Below are 17,664 nucleotides of genomic sequence, written 5' to 3'. Positions count from 1 at the left end.
CGGAGTCGACGGTTTACCTCTCTCCTCACGTTGATCTGGATGGAAATCGGTCCGACTGTTGGAGGTGAACTATGACCAGAAATATCGCTCGGCAGTTCGGCGGTGCCTGCTGTTGATAATCCTGTCTGGATGCCTTCTTCACGAGCCGCTTGATACGGCGACTACCATAATGCTAAAGATAGCGAGAGTGATACAGAGGACTTCCTGTTAGATTTTTAACAATAAAAGCTTTTTAACCTCAACAGCCGATGTACAGTATATGTAGTATGCACCTACAGTTGTTGCACTTTAAAGAAACGTTGTTTATCACTTAAAAAGTACAATCTTGATTTCCAATAAAATATATCCACATTACAAAAAATATAGAAGCATTACCTTGCTCACTCTACAAATTCATGCTCTCGATGCTGTTAAATTTTTCTTTTTAAACGTAGCAATGAAATACGCCTATATTTTGAATAATAATCAACACACAACTGATCAATTATTCTTCCCTTAAGTCAAAAATTTTGAAAAATGTGATGACGGCGATTTAAATTTCAACTTGGGACATATGTAATGTAAAATACAATTATGGAATTATGGTATAAAACATAATTAACTTGGTTAAATAAATAAATAAATAAATAAAAACATTGAGGCTAAATGAAATGTACGTCAGGTTTATTACATAAATAGCATTAGAAGATATCCATTTTCAACAGCCTGCTTTATGCCAAAATACACTTAGTTTATGTGTGATATGAACAAAAAATAAAATAGATTACAGATGTATTTCTGTCATTTATAAAAGTCATGAAATTTGTACCACAATAGAGACAATGGGACACTGAACGAATGTGATGGAATAAAAAATGTCGTGCTGCGTAATAAATTTTTAAAAAATGTAAGTAATTCTAAATGGACTGCACTTATATATATCGCTTTTCTAGACTTATTGACCACTCAAAGAGCTTTACACTACTGCTACATTCACCCATGCATTCGTACAGTTCTCATTTCTATACACACACACACACACACACACACACACACGATACATCGGGGGGAATTGGGGGTTGAGTATCTTGCCCAAGGGACACTTCGGCACGAAGATTGAGTAGGAGCCGGTGATCGAACCCCCGACCTTCCGCTTAGTGGACGACGCGCTCTACCTCCTGAGCCACAGCCGATTTGCTTTACCTCACTTTTCAAATGATTATTTTGTTGTCCTTTAAGACTTTTATTTCAAAGTTGTAAAACTTCCTGTATGAACTGAAATTTACAACAAAAACGGATCCTGGACCAGCTGCTGAGCCGGAAGTAGAGCACTGGCAATGGCACATTTTGATAAATGAATAAATAAGCCAGTAATTCTATTAAATAATAAAAATAAAGTGAAGCATATACACTATTCCGATAATAATAACAATATCAAAAGATAATTTATTTCAGGGTTTAATTTCTAAATAAAAAAAAATAGAAAAATAAATAGAAAACCACACAGACCATCTTCATCTTGGACACGTTCAATCGGAAAACTCTGTATACTGTAACGGATACCGGGTTGAACGACATGTTTCATCGAAAAGGTGTGCAACGGGCTTTAAGGTACGCTTTCAATCGTTTGATGAGTGTGTCAGAAGTGTTACCCAGTCAGCAGCGATAAATATAAACCCCGCCGTAAAATAAAAGGCAGTGCGCATGCGTAACGCAACAGGGTGTTGCGCAACACCGCTTCCGTTTAAATGAAAAGCTGCGTTCGTTTTCAACTTCGACTGCCTTCGAAAGCAGAGGTGGAGTATAAAAACAATGGCGTCCAGTCGGACACATTGTGCTTCCCGTACCGTGAGTGAGCTCGCAAAACTATATACAGTACATAAAGACTATTACACAAACACAGAATACCTGTTCAATTGCAAAAAATGCATCATCAGTAAGCAACACGCCAAAACATCGTACACCTCTGTCACAGCAGCAGATGTTCACACAACCCATTGCGGAAAATCTGCACAGCTGTTCAATGCTTTTTTATTTAAAAATATGAGTGTTACCCTCAATATGTCAGACTGTTGTGCAAAACTTATACACATTTTTACTCACTCAAAAATATGTTGTTCTAAAACATTTTCAGGCCAAACACAACTTTATATTAGTCTTTTGACACGTGAAATTTAATCTACATAATGTTTAATGAAAACATCTAGGGCAATGGGTTAAGGTGTATGGGGGTAAAGTCACACATGGAATACCTGCCAAATCAACACTTTTAGACTTTTAGACTAGCTTTCTTGATGGGAAAAACAATGAGCTACAAGAAGGAGGTGATAAAAAAAAAATTGCATCCCCTTTAGGAGCGATAACTGTAAGAGATAACAGATCTGAAGTTCTTAATAAAAGCATACCACATGTCATGCATGTTAGTGAGCCTTAAGGGAACTTAAGGCAAAGTTCGTTCTTCACATAGGTGGTTCTCAGTTGGTTCAGCCGGAGGAGAGCAATTGCAGCGACTGACTCAGAAAAATGCAGGTGCCTGGCTCCCGCAAGGTTTTACGGTCATGTGACATGGTGACGTTCTGCAGCACTGGCAAAAGTCAGACAAAGTTTCTAACCAGCATGCCTCTTATTAAGTCAGTGTTGTGCTGCGCCACATTAAGCCAAACGTCTAACAGGTCCATGCTGTGTGCTACTGGCATGCGTTTCCTGTTCACATTGGAGGGAGTGATGAGGGAACTCTGCATAGGCCCACAGAACAGAACTGCACGCAGTGCAGCACCAGAAAAATAATTTGGCCTGGATGTAGCCCAGTTTACCTTTAAACAATGGAACACTGCTAATGCTCCATCAAATAAAGGCATTTTTTCATGTATTTTTAACATATGAAATATGTACAGTGTGTTTTGATATAGGGTTGTGATATATGAGGAAAATCCCGAAATAACTAAATAATCACATTGAACATTTTTTTTTTTAAATACTCAAGAGGTTAAAGTGAGGTCAGTGTTGTGTGATTTTAAGGTTGCAAGGATGACACCATGGCTTGGTTTCATCTAGAGGAGTGATAGTTCCCCATTTGTATGACCCTCTCACTTTTTATGTCACCATGTAGATCATGATTGAGTATGCATTTGTAAATATACTTTGTGAACATAACAACATAGAAGTGATAGATGGCAGAAACATCGTGCATCAGGATGCACTGTAAACAAAATGTACATGTTTAGAAATAAAAAGCTGATTTAGCAAATATCAGATTTGAAAGACCATTTTCTATGTGTCTTTTTATACCTTGGTATATGAACAAATTCAACAACTACAATGGCACTCAGTAGAGCACATACTTCTGCCAAGGCCAAATATTGACGAAATGTTAAAAAATGTCCCCACTCGCAATTTTAAGTGATAAAAAATATCCTGGATTTTCCCCTTTAATTGATTCTGCACCAAAATTTAATGGGTTCTTTCCTGGCCCATGGCAAATCCCCCCAGGAAGTTTGGTGCAAATCGGTTCAGTACTTTCTGCGTCATCCTGTAGACAAACAAACAGACATAGGTGAAAACATAAAATCCTTGGAGGAGGTAACAACAAAAAACCATTGTTGTGTCCAAATCTATGTCCTTAATCCACAAATGTAGGTGATGAGATCATAAATTCAAAATCAACATAATATCATGATGAATCACACAGGGTGATGTCACAATTCCTATTTATAGCCATCCACACATCAAGGTTTTCACTTGGTTATGATACATGTTTTAGATCAAACCAAGGACTGTAATGGAAAACATGATGCATTTCAAATGAAATAGTTCTGAAGAAGTGTTTATCAACAGAAAGATGAAGTAAGTGGATTTTTCTTACTCACAGCTTTTAATTAGTGTTGTACTCATTGTCTGTAAATGATCCATCTGTGCCAAAAAGGAAGATGTATGGCAGGCTATTTCCAGAAAAAAAACAAGAAACAAAAAAACAAACTAGAACAGATTAATTAGGATGGATAAAATCTATATAAATTAAATTATATTATTGTAAGTTAAATTTATGTGATACCAAATCAAAATTTTACATACTGCCTAATCAGAATATTAGTATCACATGGTAGCGCAGTGTTAGCACTGTTGCTGCACAGCAAGAAAATACTCGGTTCAAGACATGGTTTGGCCAGGGTCTTCTTCTGTGTAGAGTTTGTATGTTCTCCCTCTGTGTTTTCTCCAGGCACCCTTGCTTCCTCCCAAAGACACACCAGTTAATTGGCAACTCTAAATTGCCTGTAGGTGTGAATGTGAGTGTGACTGGTTATTTGTCTCTATATGTCAGCCTTGTGATGGACTTGTGGCCTGTCCAGGGTGTGCCAGTAACAAGTAATTTGTTAGGGTGCATTTTTTGTTATGGTTACAGTAATAAACATGTAGTTAAGGTTACTGAACAATTATGTTCATGCATTAAAAAAACAAAAACCATATGAACTCATGGTTTCAAGTGGGAAACAAACACTGGTCTCTGTGTTTAGGTCCTGTGTTTTGTTGTGAGTTGTTCTTCTTGGGAGGACATTCTCAGAAATGAGCTTCTTTACTTTCCTTATGGGTGCTGAATGACAGCTGTACTGTTGTTACTAACAGCTTAGATGGTCCAGCCAGGAAAGCAGGCAGCAATACAAGTCCATGGTTTTGTGGTGTCCCTCTACTGGCCATTTGGACAATGCTTGGGGACATACACTCACCAAGCACTTAAATAGGAACACCTGCACACCTGCTTATTCATGCAATTATGGTAAATTGACTGCACTTATATAACACTTTTCTAGTCTTATCAACCACTCAAAGCGCTTTACACTAAATGTCACATTCACCCATTCACACAAACATGCATACAGCGCTTTTTTCTATACATAATGTGCTTTCTAAACACACACACACACACACACACACACACACACACACACACACACACACTGACACTGACACAGTGATACATCACTATCGAACCACCGACCTTCCAGTTAATGGTAGACCCGCTCTACCTTCTGAGCCAGAGCCACCCCTATCTAATCAGCCAATCATGTGCTAGCAGTACAATGCATAAAATCATACAGATACAGCATGAAGCTTCAGTTAATGTTCACACCAAACATCAGAATGGAGAAAAAATGTGATCTCAGTGACTTTGACTGTGGCATGATTGTTGGTGACAGATGGGCTGGTTTGGTTATTTCTGAAACTGCTGATCTAATGGAATTTTCACACACACAATAGCCTCTAGAGTTTATTCAGAATGGTACCAAAAACCTAAAAAATCCAATGAGTGGCAGTTCTGTGGATGGAAACACCTTGTTGAAGAGAAAGGTCAGAGGAGAATGGTCAGACAGATTGGGATTGACAGAAAGGTTACAGTAACTCAGATAAACACTTCTTACAACTGTAGTGAGCAGAAAAGCATCTCATAATGCAAACACATCCAACCTTGAGGCGGATGGGATACAACAGCAGAAAACCATGTGAGGTTCCACTCCTGTCTGCGAAGAACAGAAATCTGTGGCTGCAGCGGGCACAGGCTCACCTAAAGAACAGAGTACGTTATATTGTCACATACAGGAAATCACACGTTCACAGGTTTGGTTTGCTTTAGTTTATCTTAATCCACGGAAGAATACTTACCATCTCAAACAGTTTGTAGAATAACTGTAAATTAACCAACCAAATAAATAAATAAATAAATAAAATTTGCAGAATACATTTTTACATGTCATGTCATTGACAGTTGAATTCCATTTAGCTGTTTCAGTTTCAGGTTCCTGATGTGGTGTATACTGGCTCACTGTTACACTGTCATGTTATACTTGGAAACTTGAATAGAAAAAAGCTGTTTAAAATTTTTTTTTTTAAGACGTTAAAAATGCTATATGTAAGTTTTTGCTAGCACTACATAGCCAACAGCTGTTTACGTAGCAGTCTAGAAGAAATGTTCAGCATCAAACTTCATTCCTTTACTTGCCAAGAGCTGTCTCCAACAATGGAAAGCAATGGCAATTTTTACTCGTTTTGCTTCTATTTCTATCTCCTCTTCTACTGTAGTTAGCATGCTAACCAGCTAGCCCCTGCCTGACTGGCCCATCTCATCACTTTCTGATAGTGAGTCACTGTAGTGTCCAGTCTGCCCTCAGTCCAACATGAGAGAATGAAGAAGTAGCACGTAAAGAAATGACGTTTGATGCTGAACTTGCAGCCTTTCTTCTAGGCTTTTAAGCAAACAGCTGTTATGGTTAATGTTAGCTATATAGCATTTAAAAAAACTTAAATATAGCACCTTTAATGTTATTAGTAACACTTGTTTTTCCCAGTATTACAACCCAAGTTGACCTCAGTGAAAAAGGCTGCAGTTAAAAACAAATGCCACAGTACTCTGGATCTTTCCTTTTCCAATAAGTAATTAGAACAGCTACCTTTTTTAACTTTTGACAACCTGAAAGCCTCACAAGAACCATGAAGGAATCTTGGACTTAGGAGTGACCTATTCTCTGACCTTACCATGCAGCACACTCTGTTACAACACATTCGCCCTGATTGTCCTCCGCACCTCATTCCGGCCCTTTAAATCTTCACAATTTTGCCGAGGGCAAACTGCAGAGCTGCACCAAGCTACCAAGAGTTAACAATAGCTCCACAGGAAGTTCAGTCTTCCACTTTCGTAATAAAAGCGGATATGTGTTAATTTGGGGTGAGAAAACGCAATCCATGCGTGTGAGGAACACAAAAATGTATTGAAATAGATAGCATAATATTATATTTACATAAAATACATTTTAAAATACAATAAAAAAAAGACATTTACATCTGGCTTGGTGAATGCCATGTATTTATGTGGGGATTTATTTTTTAACTAAACAGGAAGTTGTAATTCCTTCCACCTCTAAGCACCAAACGGTTATCATTGAGCTAGTCATATTAAGCTAACGGCTTCATCATCGGAAGGCTCCGATTTTTCGGGCTTCACTTCCTGTTTTAGTGGTAGTACGATAATTAATTGGAAAATGGCTCTGCTAACGCCATTATTCGCTTTCCTGTATCACCTTCCACAGGTGTACAAGTGGCTGCTGAAGCCCTACTATGTAGCTTCTCTCTTTATGTCCGTAGCCTTTCTAGCTGTCCGCAAGACGCCTGGCATCTGCGACCATCTGGCCACAGAGCGAGAGGACGGCAACTCCTGCGACTTCGACTGGGTCCGTAGAAAATGCGTCACAAATTGCTTTTCAAGAAATGTTATCAACTCTGTAGTAGCGAGCTGTTCGCTGGATCGACATAGTTTTGAATCGTTGGACAAGCTGGCGGTATGGGGCCAGGTGACAGTTTTTAGCTGCACGGAGAGACTGACAGGCCAAACTACGGTCAAAAAACTAGAGATTCAAACTGTTGTGCTTGTTGGCAGCGACACATAAGTCACAAAACTTATTTTATAACTTGGTACAATTAAGTAGGGTATTATATTTTATACGGCACATATAATCTGTAAACCATCGTTACTGTAAATTCAGAATGACGTATAGCTAGTTGCAGTACGCCATTCAGTATTAGCTTAGGTATCTAACGTTAGCGTAGTCGTTGACGTGTAACGTCACTACGTTAAGAGTGCAAGGACAATCAGTACAGGATAGTTTGAGTCAAGTTCTTTTTTTCTCTTTTTCTTTTTTTAATATATATTTATATTATTTATGTACAATGTATAGGGCACGGGGGGTCACTGAATGGTTTGATGTGTATGAAAATTATGTGAATGATATGTTATGGCTTTCGCCGTCACGAGATCGCAACCCAGTTGAACACCTAAGGCAGATTTAGTGTTAGTACGCACTCTCACCCACCATCATCAAAACACAATATGAGGGAATACCTTTTCAAAGAATGGTGTTAAATCCTTCCAGTAAAGTTACAGAGATTTGTAGAATCTATGCCAAAATGAATTGAAGCTGTTCTGGCAGCTTATGGTGGCCCAACACCTAACTAAGACACTTTATGTATGGTTTTACTTTAATTTGTCATCCGACTTTATGTTGGATGTTGAGTATTTACATCTTTGATCAAACCATGTTAGTACGATCTTGAAGGATGATACCAATATGAACAGATTGGTTAACATGGCTGGCTACAGATGAGACTTGTTACATTTGTGTTCTCAGAGAGAAGTGGAGATTCTCATGTTTCTCAGTGCCATCGTAATGATGAAGAACAGACGAGCGAGTGAGTAATTTTTTTTTGTTTTATTAGTTCTGGATTAATTTCTTCTGAGCAGCAATACGGTGAAATGTCATGTTATGATCTGACAATGGTGTATTCCTGACCATGGCCAACACTAAGTAACAAGAACTGTAAGGATACAAGTGACATTAAACCAGTTAACTGGCCAAATATGATTCTTTAACAGTCAGATATATGTCTGTCATTGTCATTCTCTGTCTGTCAAATTTTTTTTAATCATATTTAGCTAAGTTTTCAGTGGAAAATTTTATTGACTCATGTTTGTTTGTTTTTTCAGTGTGACAAGAATAAAATTCTAGAAGTAACACATTAGATCATTTATCTTTCTGTTTAAGGCTTACAGTAGTACTTTTTAAGGACAATGAATATCAGCTGTCATCTTATTCAGTTACAAAATATCAGCATCATCCTTCAGGTACCATACTGGTCGAATCGTAGAAACACCACTGGTCGGGATTTTAAAAACAGATGAGCTTCATTATCTCCTGCTAATTCATACCGTTTTGTGGCATTTCAACAAAAACATGAAAAGTCTCTGTATTTGGTTCATGTCAGTAACCGTGGAGCAGCATGTGGGCAACATTATCCTCTTCAGCAAAGTGGCCAATGTGATCCTGTTCTTCAGACTGGATATCAGGATGGGATTGCTTTACCTGACACTCTGCATAGGTCAGTCCAACAAGTAGTGTTATACACATACATAAGCTGACACTTCTGTTTCCTGTCTTATAAATTCAGATGTCAAAAACTAGGGTTTTTTTTGTCAGATATGGCTTAAGGTCTGGTGATATTTGTATATTTTTCTAATTGTCAACAAATCTGGTTAAAAGACCACTATCAACAATGAATGTTCCCAACTAACAAGTATTGTGTGTGTATCAAAGACAGATATATCTTATTCCTCTGAGTCATAGAGCTCCAGTGTTGTCCAGACACTATTAAATGTGAATTGTTGATTGGATTCACTGCTGCTGCACAGTAGTTAACTTAAAGTAGAATGTGAAATTAATCTCTGCCATAATCTTTCATAAAAACATTAATCAAGCTCAGTTATCAATAATTGAAGAACAGAGCCAGTGCTTTAATAGTAGATATCTTCAAGAAGAGTGATGGTGCAAACATAAATATTCCTTTGGGGATGCTCAGATACCAAGTTGAAAGTGAATACAGATATTCATTCAATACCATTTTCTATTCAAATAAAACTTATTTGTTTATATAGTATCATCCAAAGTTCCAGTAATGGCAATGGCCCCTAGAATTACAGTACCTATTGGGCTCTGTAGTGCACAGCCTAAACACATAGAGGAGACAAATAATTACTTTGTTGTAGGTTAATCTGGTGATAAATTGTGATAATTAAGTCTGTAAAATGTCATGAAAATTTAAAAAATCCCACCACCATTTCCTTGAACCCAAGGTGACATCTTTATATTAACTGTTCAATATTCAATTTATAATGATATGACACAAAAAAGCACATTGGAAAGTGTGCAACTGGAGAATGTGTGGCATTTTTGCTTTATAAATGACTTAAATGATAACATTGTCAAATCTGTGCCCGTTGATGTTCCGTCAATTGACTAATCAACTAATGGACTAATTGTTGTAGCTCTAATTCTGCAAATATCATCAAAGATAAAGTCCTAATGCTATTCTCTTCTGTTTGTTCTTTGTCTGTTTTAGTTTTTTTGATGACCTGTAAGCCTCCACTTTACATGGGACCAGAGTACATCAAATACTTTGGCGACAAAACCATTGATGTGAGTGAAAATGGTAGCTGTTTGGCCATTCCATGTCAGAGCAAAGATCTGTACAATTTCTTTTTAATCATGAATCTAAATTGTGTGTGTGTGTGTTTGTGTGTGTGTGTGTGTGTGTGTGTGTGTGTGTGTATATATACTGTCTGTGTCCAGGATGAGCTTGACAGAGACAGTCGTGTTACATGGATTGTTGAATTTTTTGCCAACTGGTCTCCAGAGTGCCAGTCCTTTGCTTCTGTCTATGCTGATCTCTCTCTCAAGTAAGATTCCATCCACTCAGTAAAAGTATGAGATGCACTCACATTAACAAGAGTAACTTCAGTTACTTCTGTTCTTGTATTTAAGGTATAACTGTACTGGCCTCAAGTTTGGTAAAGTGGACATTGGACGTTATGGAGAGGTTTCCAAGAAGTAAGACATTGATCTCTTTTGTTTTTTAATTCTCTTTTGTCTTTGAGAAGTTTTTTTCCTCAATTTTTACAGAATGATGAGCTTTTATTTTGATCTCAGAGAGAACAGACTAGAAACACGAACATGTTGTTTTGTGTGGATTTAACTCTGTTCTACAGGTACAAAGTATCTACATCTCCGCTGTCCAAGCAGCTCCCCTCTCTGGTGTTGTTCCAGGGAGGGAAGGAGGTGATGCGACGCCCCCAGGTGGACAAGAAGGGGAGAGCTGTATCCTGGAGCTTCACTGAGGTCAGACTGGACAGTACACTTCAGATCTGTGACTGTTTATCAGAAAAATACACGGCTTATGTTGACAGTAATGTGTACTTTGTTTTCAAAAACAGCAAACATCAATTTACTAGTTCAACCATGCTGTTGTACTATGGACATGGTAGCAGTTTATACTTTAATGTCTTTTTTCCATCAAACTATTTCTCCAAAAGGTATTGTATAGAATTAGAGAAAGTGAAGAGACTTTAACATTCAGCTACAGTTTTACCTGTATTATAAAGATGTTTTCACCCTCATTTTAAGTGGTAGACTGAACTAAACAAGGATGCTTTAAATGCATTTCTAGCATTAATTGAATTAATTATGCATTATGAGTCTAATTTTTAAGCAGCTGAAAAGTGACCTCTGGCATTTAAAATATAAAATACACACTGTGGCTTCCTTGAAATTTCATATTTGCTAATAGTATGTCAGCTAGAAGGTTTCGGTGTTTTAGTGTTGGACTGAAACATAAAATGAGTCACGTCACTGATACTAAATAGCACTTGACCCAATATTCACAGCCAGTTGGTGAAACCATGTCAAAACCCTCAGGTTTTAAATTATTTTTTCTTAACATTTCATAATGGTATTTAAGTTTGTGGTGGTATATTTTAGTGCTTATGTTTTGTGTATTTTTAAGGATCAGTTCCCATTTTTCAAGTCTGTCTTAAATCAGCTGATTCAGTTTATTAATAGTAGGTTTCTGCAAACTATGTTAGACAAATGAAGAGGATATTTTCCACAGTTAGTCTTTTTAGCACACAAATCCCTCTTTGAGTTTCCACAGATACTGATTCCTGGCTGAGCTGGAGTCAAGGGTTAGATCACACAGCAGGAATTGTGTTCTAAAAAGAATTTAACTTTGGAAGCTTCAGCTGAACTTTAGAAGTTTTTGTTGCACAGAGCAGGGACTGCGGATTTTGTCCCTCATAAGTTACATTGCAGTTCCTTCGGGAAGAGATGTCAGTGGTAAATTTCAGTCAGTATGGACAAGAGGAGCAATTTCAGTGACCAGTAACCCTTTCAATGCACATGTTGTTTTAAGTGGGTAGTTGCTTAATATAGTCTCCAAAGGCCTGCAGTTGTTGTCATTAATCAGTAGACTTGGATATCATTTTTGATATTGGTACCAATACACTACCAATTATAGCGTAATGCTTTTTTCCTCAGTCTGGGGAATATAAACATGTATGTATTTTTTTTCATTACAAAAAGATTTGCCAAACTACTCAAGAAAACCTCTGTCTTTCCCCACCAGGAGAACATCATCAGAGAGTTCAATCTGAACGAACTCTATCAGAAATCCAAGAAACTTAACAAGACAAAAGAAGACAAGTTCAGCCAATCCCAGTTCCCACCAGTCCCTGAGGAGGAGGAAGCAGAGCAGCAAGGAGTCAGTGCCCACAAGGAAGAGTCCGAATCCAAGAAGGACAAATAAGACAGTTTGTATCGCTCAACTTTGACTTCTGGATGGAACTTACAAGTCCAGGTCAGCTCCTCCTCCACCTCTTCTTCGCTCTCCTCTTCCAAGTGTTCAGATTGTTCACTCATGAATCAGCACAGTACTGGTGTCAGTTAGGATCACTTATTGAGATGCGGATTAATTGAGAATTGAAATTGCTATAGTAATTCTGTCTCTTTTCAGCACAATTTAACCCTAAACTTTCTTTAAACCCAGTAATTCAACACTTGTGCAGCTATAGTGAACTCATTTTATTTTCCCTTTTTTAGAACTGAACAAAGAGAACAAGTGTACACTTGAGTCGGGAAGCAAACTGAGATACAGTAAACCAGCCTTTGATGAGGGCTGTAATGCTGTATAGTGGTCCAGTATATCAGTGTAAGACCTGGAAATGTGCTGTGCTGACCTGCCATGTGCATCACGTTACTGAAGTCTACACAGCACATTTCTGGTCAAAGCTGTGAAGTCTGATTGACTGCTCATTTAGGAGAGTCAGTTGAGTTCTTGCTAATTAATAATGAGGGAGTAGTGAATGTGTTGCTACTTTGTTCTTTTTTGATTTAGATTTTTTTTATGCAACTAATTTAATTCAGAGTAGATGTTTTGTTTTTTTTGTTTGTTTTTTTTTAACCATTTTACAATTAACTGTAAATACATTTTAAACAAATTATAACTCTGGTGCACACAAAGTAGGCTGTGTATGGCATAGAATTCATTTGCAGTGTTAAACATTCGGGTTCCTTGTGGTTTTCGATAGAAATTAGACACAATATGGGAGCCTCGACACATCTGTATGAGTCAGGTGGTATTACTCAAGTTTACTAATAGTTAGACAGCATCCCTATTCATCTCTACAGACTTCACTTTGTCCTGGTGTGGACAGACCCAGCTCATTCAAACTTTTCTGACAAAACATTCAAGCAATTTCATTTCACTTTATTTTTTACAGATTTTGGATCACCTTCGTTTGTTGTTGCTTTCTTAAAATTCATTGTATTTGCCTCTCAAACTGAGATGAACATGACTGTCTTCAGCTCTCAGATAACATGTCATTTTGCCTATATTCATGCCATGCATTCATGGCTAACTTGTGAGACGTTTTCTTATTTGAAGGTTATATACTGATTGGGTAGCACATAGTTTTTAAGTACCTAAATTCTGATAATAATTATTATTATTTATAGATCACTTTTAAAAACTCAAGTTACAAAGTGCTTCACGCAGGGCAGCATATTAAAAACAAAATCCCGTTACAGCGTATCTAAAATGTAGTTACGTCACTGGTTATGTCATTAACAAGGTACGTAGTATTTTTATGTTTTAGAAGAAAGCAGTGATTGAGCCTCAGCATCAAGTGGAGCTTCGTATAATACAGTTTCCTTTATGGGCCAGGCACTCTGGTTTGGAGCTCCCAAAATTCTCATGACCCCTGCAAATAGACCATAGTCAAGATGGTTTGAAAATCTGAAGATGGTAGTTTTTTATATTCTTTTTTCAGGAACAGGGAGGATGTTTCCTAATCATTCTTTAAGTTGGGCAGTCGCTGTGCGTTTTTATTAATCTGTACGTTGTTTTAATTAAAACTTCAGGTTTTAATCTGCCTTCAGAACTAACGACTTTATGCTTCACTGTATGGATCAATTCATTAGCCATAATGTGGAGCTCAGGATGAACATAAAGACAAAAATCCTAGTTGGTTTTTTTTACCAGTGATGGTTCCCTTAAAGTTTATTTAAACAACTGACCGTTTTCTCTATGCTGACAAAAAGAGAGAAAGGCACCTTCACTTTGTGCTATTCTATTATGAATAGAAAGTAAGAAGAAGTGAAAGATGCAGACAATATAGTTTTTTGTTCTGCAGCAAAGTTCTGTTTTATATCACAATACAGTCACGGTGAAGACTACAGGTTTAGCCACAACATCTAAAATACTAGTAAATAGTAAAACAAGCTCACTGCAGTTGATAACCAATCTTTTAACTGCAGCCATGTGGAGAAATCGGACCATGAAACAGATCAAATTGCAGACAGCCAACCAAAAACGTCTGCCCTTCTGATCATCTGTCAGTTAATCAGCGTTGTGACCCCCTCCCCCAAACTGCATGTCAGATGACAACTGATCTGAATTGAAATCGGGCTTAGTCCATAAAGTGTCTGCCCGGCTTTAGGCCATTTCACAGTTTTAGACATCATATCTGAAATGGTCGAAATGGAAAGAGTCTACTGAATGATGATATTTTTTTTTTTTTTGCCAGGCTAGTAGTGTAGCTTTTATAGGTGGCAAAAGTCGGTCAGTCCACCACTTTTGTCCAGACTAAAATATCTCAACAAATTTGAGGAGTGGGAGCCAGAGAAGGTTGGGTGGATTGCTATGAAATTTACAGACATCCTACTCACTTTGGTGATGCTCTGACTTTTCATCCAGCACCACCATCTGGTCAAAATTTTAATTTGTCCAATACTTTGGTTCATGACCAAATATCTGCAAATCCAGTGACATTCCCATCAACCTCAGCTGTATGCTAAGATAGTGAACATGATGACCATGGTTGACATTATACCTGCTAAACATTAGCATGTTAGCAGTGTCATTGTTTGTATGTTAGCATTTAGCTCAAAGCACCACTGCACCTAGGTTCAGCCACACAGAGCTGCTATAGAATGGCTGTTGTTTTAATCTATTTTCTATTACAAATGATATCAAATAAATTTGTAGTATATAACAAAACTGAGTACACACCTGGTCAGTATCATTGATATGCTAAGTAACTACAAATCCTATCCATTTATTTAAATTCTATTTGTTTTTAGCCAAAGCCCAAGAAGAATGAAAAACAGAAATGTTCTACTAATTAAACTATAATGAAAGGTCCTTATTAAACTGCAATAAAAGTAAATTCACCCTTCACTAAAGGGTGAACTGACTTTTAATGCAGTTATTTTGTATGTCCACCTTTATTTTCGATGACAGATTTGATCATCCTGGACATGGATGATACCAGTCCAACACAGATCTGTGGAGAGATGATTCTTTTCATCTGCTCTTTGCTGGAGGGGCTTTGTTGCTCTACCGTCTGCTTTAAAATACTCCAAAGGTTTTTTTTTATTGGATTTAAGTCGGGGGACATCCTTGTCCTGGTCATAGTTTTCACTTTTTTCTTCTTTACAAACGCTTATATGATTTTTGAATTGTATTTGGGATCATTGTCATGTTGGAAAATTCCTCTCCTGCAAATTCAATTCAATTCAACTCAATTTTCTTTATATAGAACCAAATCATAACAAAGGTTATCTCAGGACACTTTTCATATAGCGGAGGTCTAGACTGTACAGTCTTTACAATATTATTTACAGGGACCCAAAATTCCCCAATGAGCAAGCACTTGATGACAGTGGCAAGGAAAAACTCCCTTTTAACGGGTAGAAACTGGCACATGGTGGGCGGCCGTCTGCCTCAACCAGCTAAGCTTCTTGAGTCTGGAATCGTCTTTTCATTCAGTATTTTGGTATACAGGCTTGCATTCATATTGCCATCTATAAATACCATCTTCCCTACACCATTTGCACTCATGTAGCCCCACATCAGAACATTCCCACTTTATTAGATGCATTAGACACAACCAGGGTGTGTCCCCCAAACTGAGGTAGCTGTGTCCACAGTTATTTTATTACCCTGTTCATGCATTTGGCCTTAAGTGGAAGTCCCAGGTGTGCTCACCTTTGTGTCTTTAGGGTTGCACTTTAGGGCCTGTATCAATGTAGTTCATCTATCCTATTTGTTTCTAATCATACATTAGCTCCAATACTGTACATTTCAACAGAAAAATAAGTTATTGTAAGATGACAGAGATATGAATAATTTAACATTTTAGTGATATTGCATAGGGGTCCACTCAGTTTTGTTGTATACTGGAAATGTATCGGTCAGAAATTATCCATGAGCCTGTCTTCATATCAAGGGACCCCACATCGGGTCCTGAGCCTGGGGTTGTGAAACTGTGCAGAGTCTGTTTATTGAAGGGTGATCTTAGCAGCCAAAATCAACAGAGAACATATTAAGATGTGAGTGTTCACCTGAACACACTGTGTATATTGAATGTCATTTGACTTTGATGAAACATCAGTGAAGAGTGTGTCAGATTTCTTCAGTGCTGACAGATAGTTACATCATCAGACAGTGCCATGATGTTGGTAAATATGATCATCACTGACTGGATCTTTTAGACTGTGTACACATCCTGGAAGCTTCACAGTGACTTTGCATTTCCACATTTTCACTCAAATTTTGAAGTCATGTTAGCCGATCAAAATTATGTCAAACACTTGTCTGGCATATTCATTGTCTGAATACTGTTAAACCTTTAATTCTCTAAAGCTGTGATTAGCATGATGATGAACTGAGAGCATGTTTGCAGCTTCAAACAGAAGTTCACATCACATTCCAGAATTGTCTGAGTCATTGACGCATCCAGTTTTGTCTTATTTATTTATTCCTTATAAATTGCCTTTACAGAATGATTCATCAGAAAGGTTGGTGAGCGGCTTCTTTTGGTCTTTTTGGACCAGATCAAGAGGTTTTTTTTTTAGGCATTTAAATGAATTTTCTTGCATTACTTCGTGCTACTTTTGTTTCTTGATAACGTTCTTAATCAGGATTTTGAGTTTTTTAACTGTTAAAAATATGCACTATTTAGATTTGCTTTTTGGTCATACTGAGGTTTTATCCCGCATTTATTATTTTATTACTAATTTGTTTTTGGTTTGTAATTTACAAATATTTTGAAACTGACGACCTTATTGTCATGTTGCATTTCATTTGAGCTGCATTCCAAGGCTTGTATGTATATTTGCTCCTGTACGTGAATGGAGAAGTCTGCTGAAAACACGTCAGAAGTCTGGCCTGTTTTGTTATTCACGCAATAAAATACCGTGCACATGAAGAGTTTCTATGCAGCCTTCATTTTTTAGACGAATAACACTTCTCTCCACTGAGCTGACTCTTCAGTGTTCTTCTGAAACCTTTAGTTTGTCCTGTTTGCACATTACACTGAGTGACCAGAGAAACAGAAACTCCAGTACAGCATAATGCAATACAGAAGGAGGACAGAATAGAAATGCTTATCAAATTGTATATGTTCTTCAACCAGCTGTTTGAGTTTCTCCAGTTCTGTTGTGCATTATAGAACAAATGTCTGAAAACATCACACTCAAAATTAATTTGAGTAATTTTAGTGTAAATGCTTTGTCATTTTCCCTGTGAAAATGCATTACATACTGTACAGTACATTAGCATGCAACTGGATTACAGACCTAAAATTTATTTTATTTCTTCTTTAAAACTGCGTTTATTAACAATTTTGGCCACTTGGGGGCTGCAGAACAACCTGTAAACACATCACTGATATTTTACATCTTATAAAGTTGATATGGCTAATGTGTTAGCAGACAGTTTGTTTACTCACCCAGCAGACAGTCATAATTATCATTC

General features: G+C 37.4%; 2 protein-coding genes and 1 long non-coding RNA gene across 4 annotated transcripts in view; 1 reads left to right on the top strand and 2 right to left on the bottom strand.

Moving 5' to 3' along the window:
• LOC120799674 (dual specificity testis-specific protein kinase 2-like) overlaps positions 1-162 on the bottom strand; it is a 32,415-nt gene extending 32,253 nt beyond the window's left edge. Inside the window, exon 1 of the mRNA XM_040144938.1 lies at positions 18-162. The gene's annotated coding sequence lies outside the window, so the exon portion shown is untranslated. The remainder of the gene's footprint in view (positions 1-17) is intronic.
• Positions 163-1,678: 1,516 nt separating this feature from the next.
• Positions 1,679-6,609, bottom strand: LOC120800405. Its single transcript, XR_005708983.1, has 4 exons — positions 6,505-6,609; positions 5,440-5,536; positions 3,846-3,917; positions 1,679-3,508 (listed from the first exon to the last, which is right to left on the bottom strand). It is a non-coding gene; the product is annotated as an uncharacterized LOC120800405 (long non-coding RNA).
• A 295-nt stretch (positions 6,610-6,904) lies between these two features.
• Positions 6,905-17,116, top strand: tmx2b (thioredoxin-related transmembrane protein 2b). 2 transcript variants are annotated; one of them, XR_005708954.1, is made up of 9 exons: positions 6,905-7,196; positions 8,151-8,211; positions 8,785-8,898; positions 9,916-9,992; positions 10,146-10,252; positions 10,338-10,403; positions 10,562-10,691; positions 11,974-12,204; positions 16,690-17,116. XR_005708954.1 is itself a non-coding variant. In XM_040146043.1 (8 exons), the coding sequence occupies exons 1-8, from the start codon at positions 7,008-7,010 to the stop codon at positions 12,151-12,153; spliced, it is 924 nt and encodes a 307-aa protein (XP_040001977.1). In that variant the 5' UTR covers positions 6,905-7,007; the 3' UTR covers positions 12,154-17,116. The 2 variants fall into 2 exon arrangements, 1 of the variants encoding a protein (XP_040001977.1); XM_040146043.1 differs by having other exon boundaries at positions 11,974-17,116.
• The last annotated feature ends 548 nt before the right edge of the window (positions 17,117-17,664 follow it).

Source organism: Xiphias gladius, chromosome 15 (genome assembly GCF_016859285.1).
Source record: "Xiphias gladius isolate SHS-SW01 ecotype Sanya breed wild chromosome 15, ASM1685928v1, whole genome shotgun sequence".
Classification (NCBI taxonomy): domain Eukaryota; kingdom Metazoa; phylum Chordata; class Actinopteri; order Istiophoriformes; family Xiphiidae; genus Xiphias; species Xiphias gladius.
This window is presented reverse-complemented; position numbering and strand designations above follow the sequence as displayed.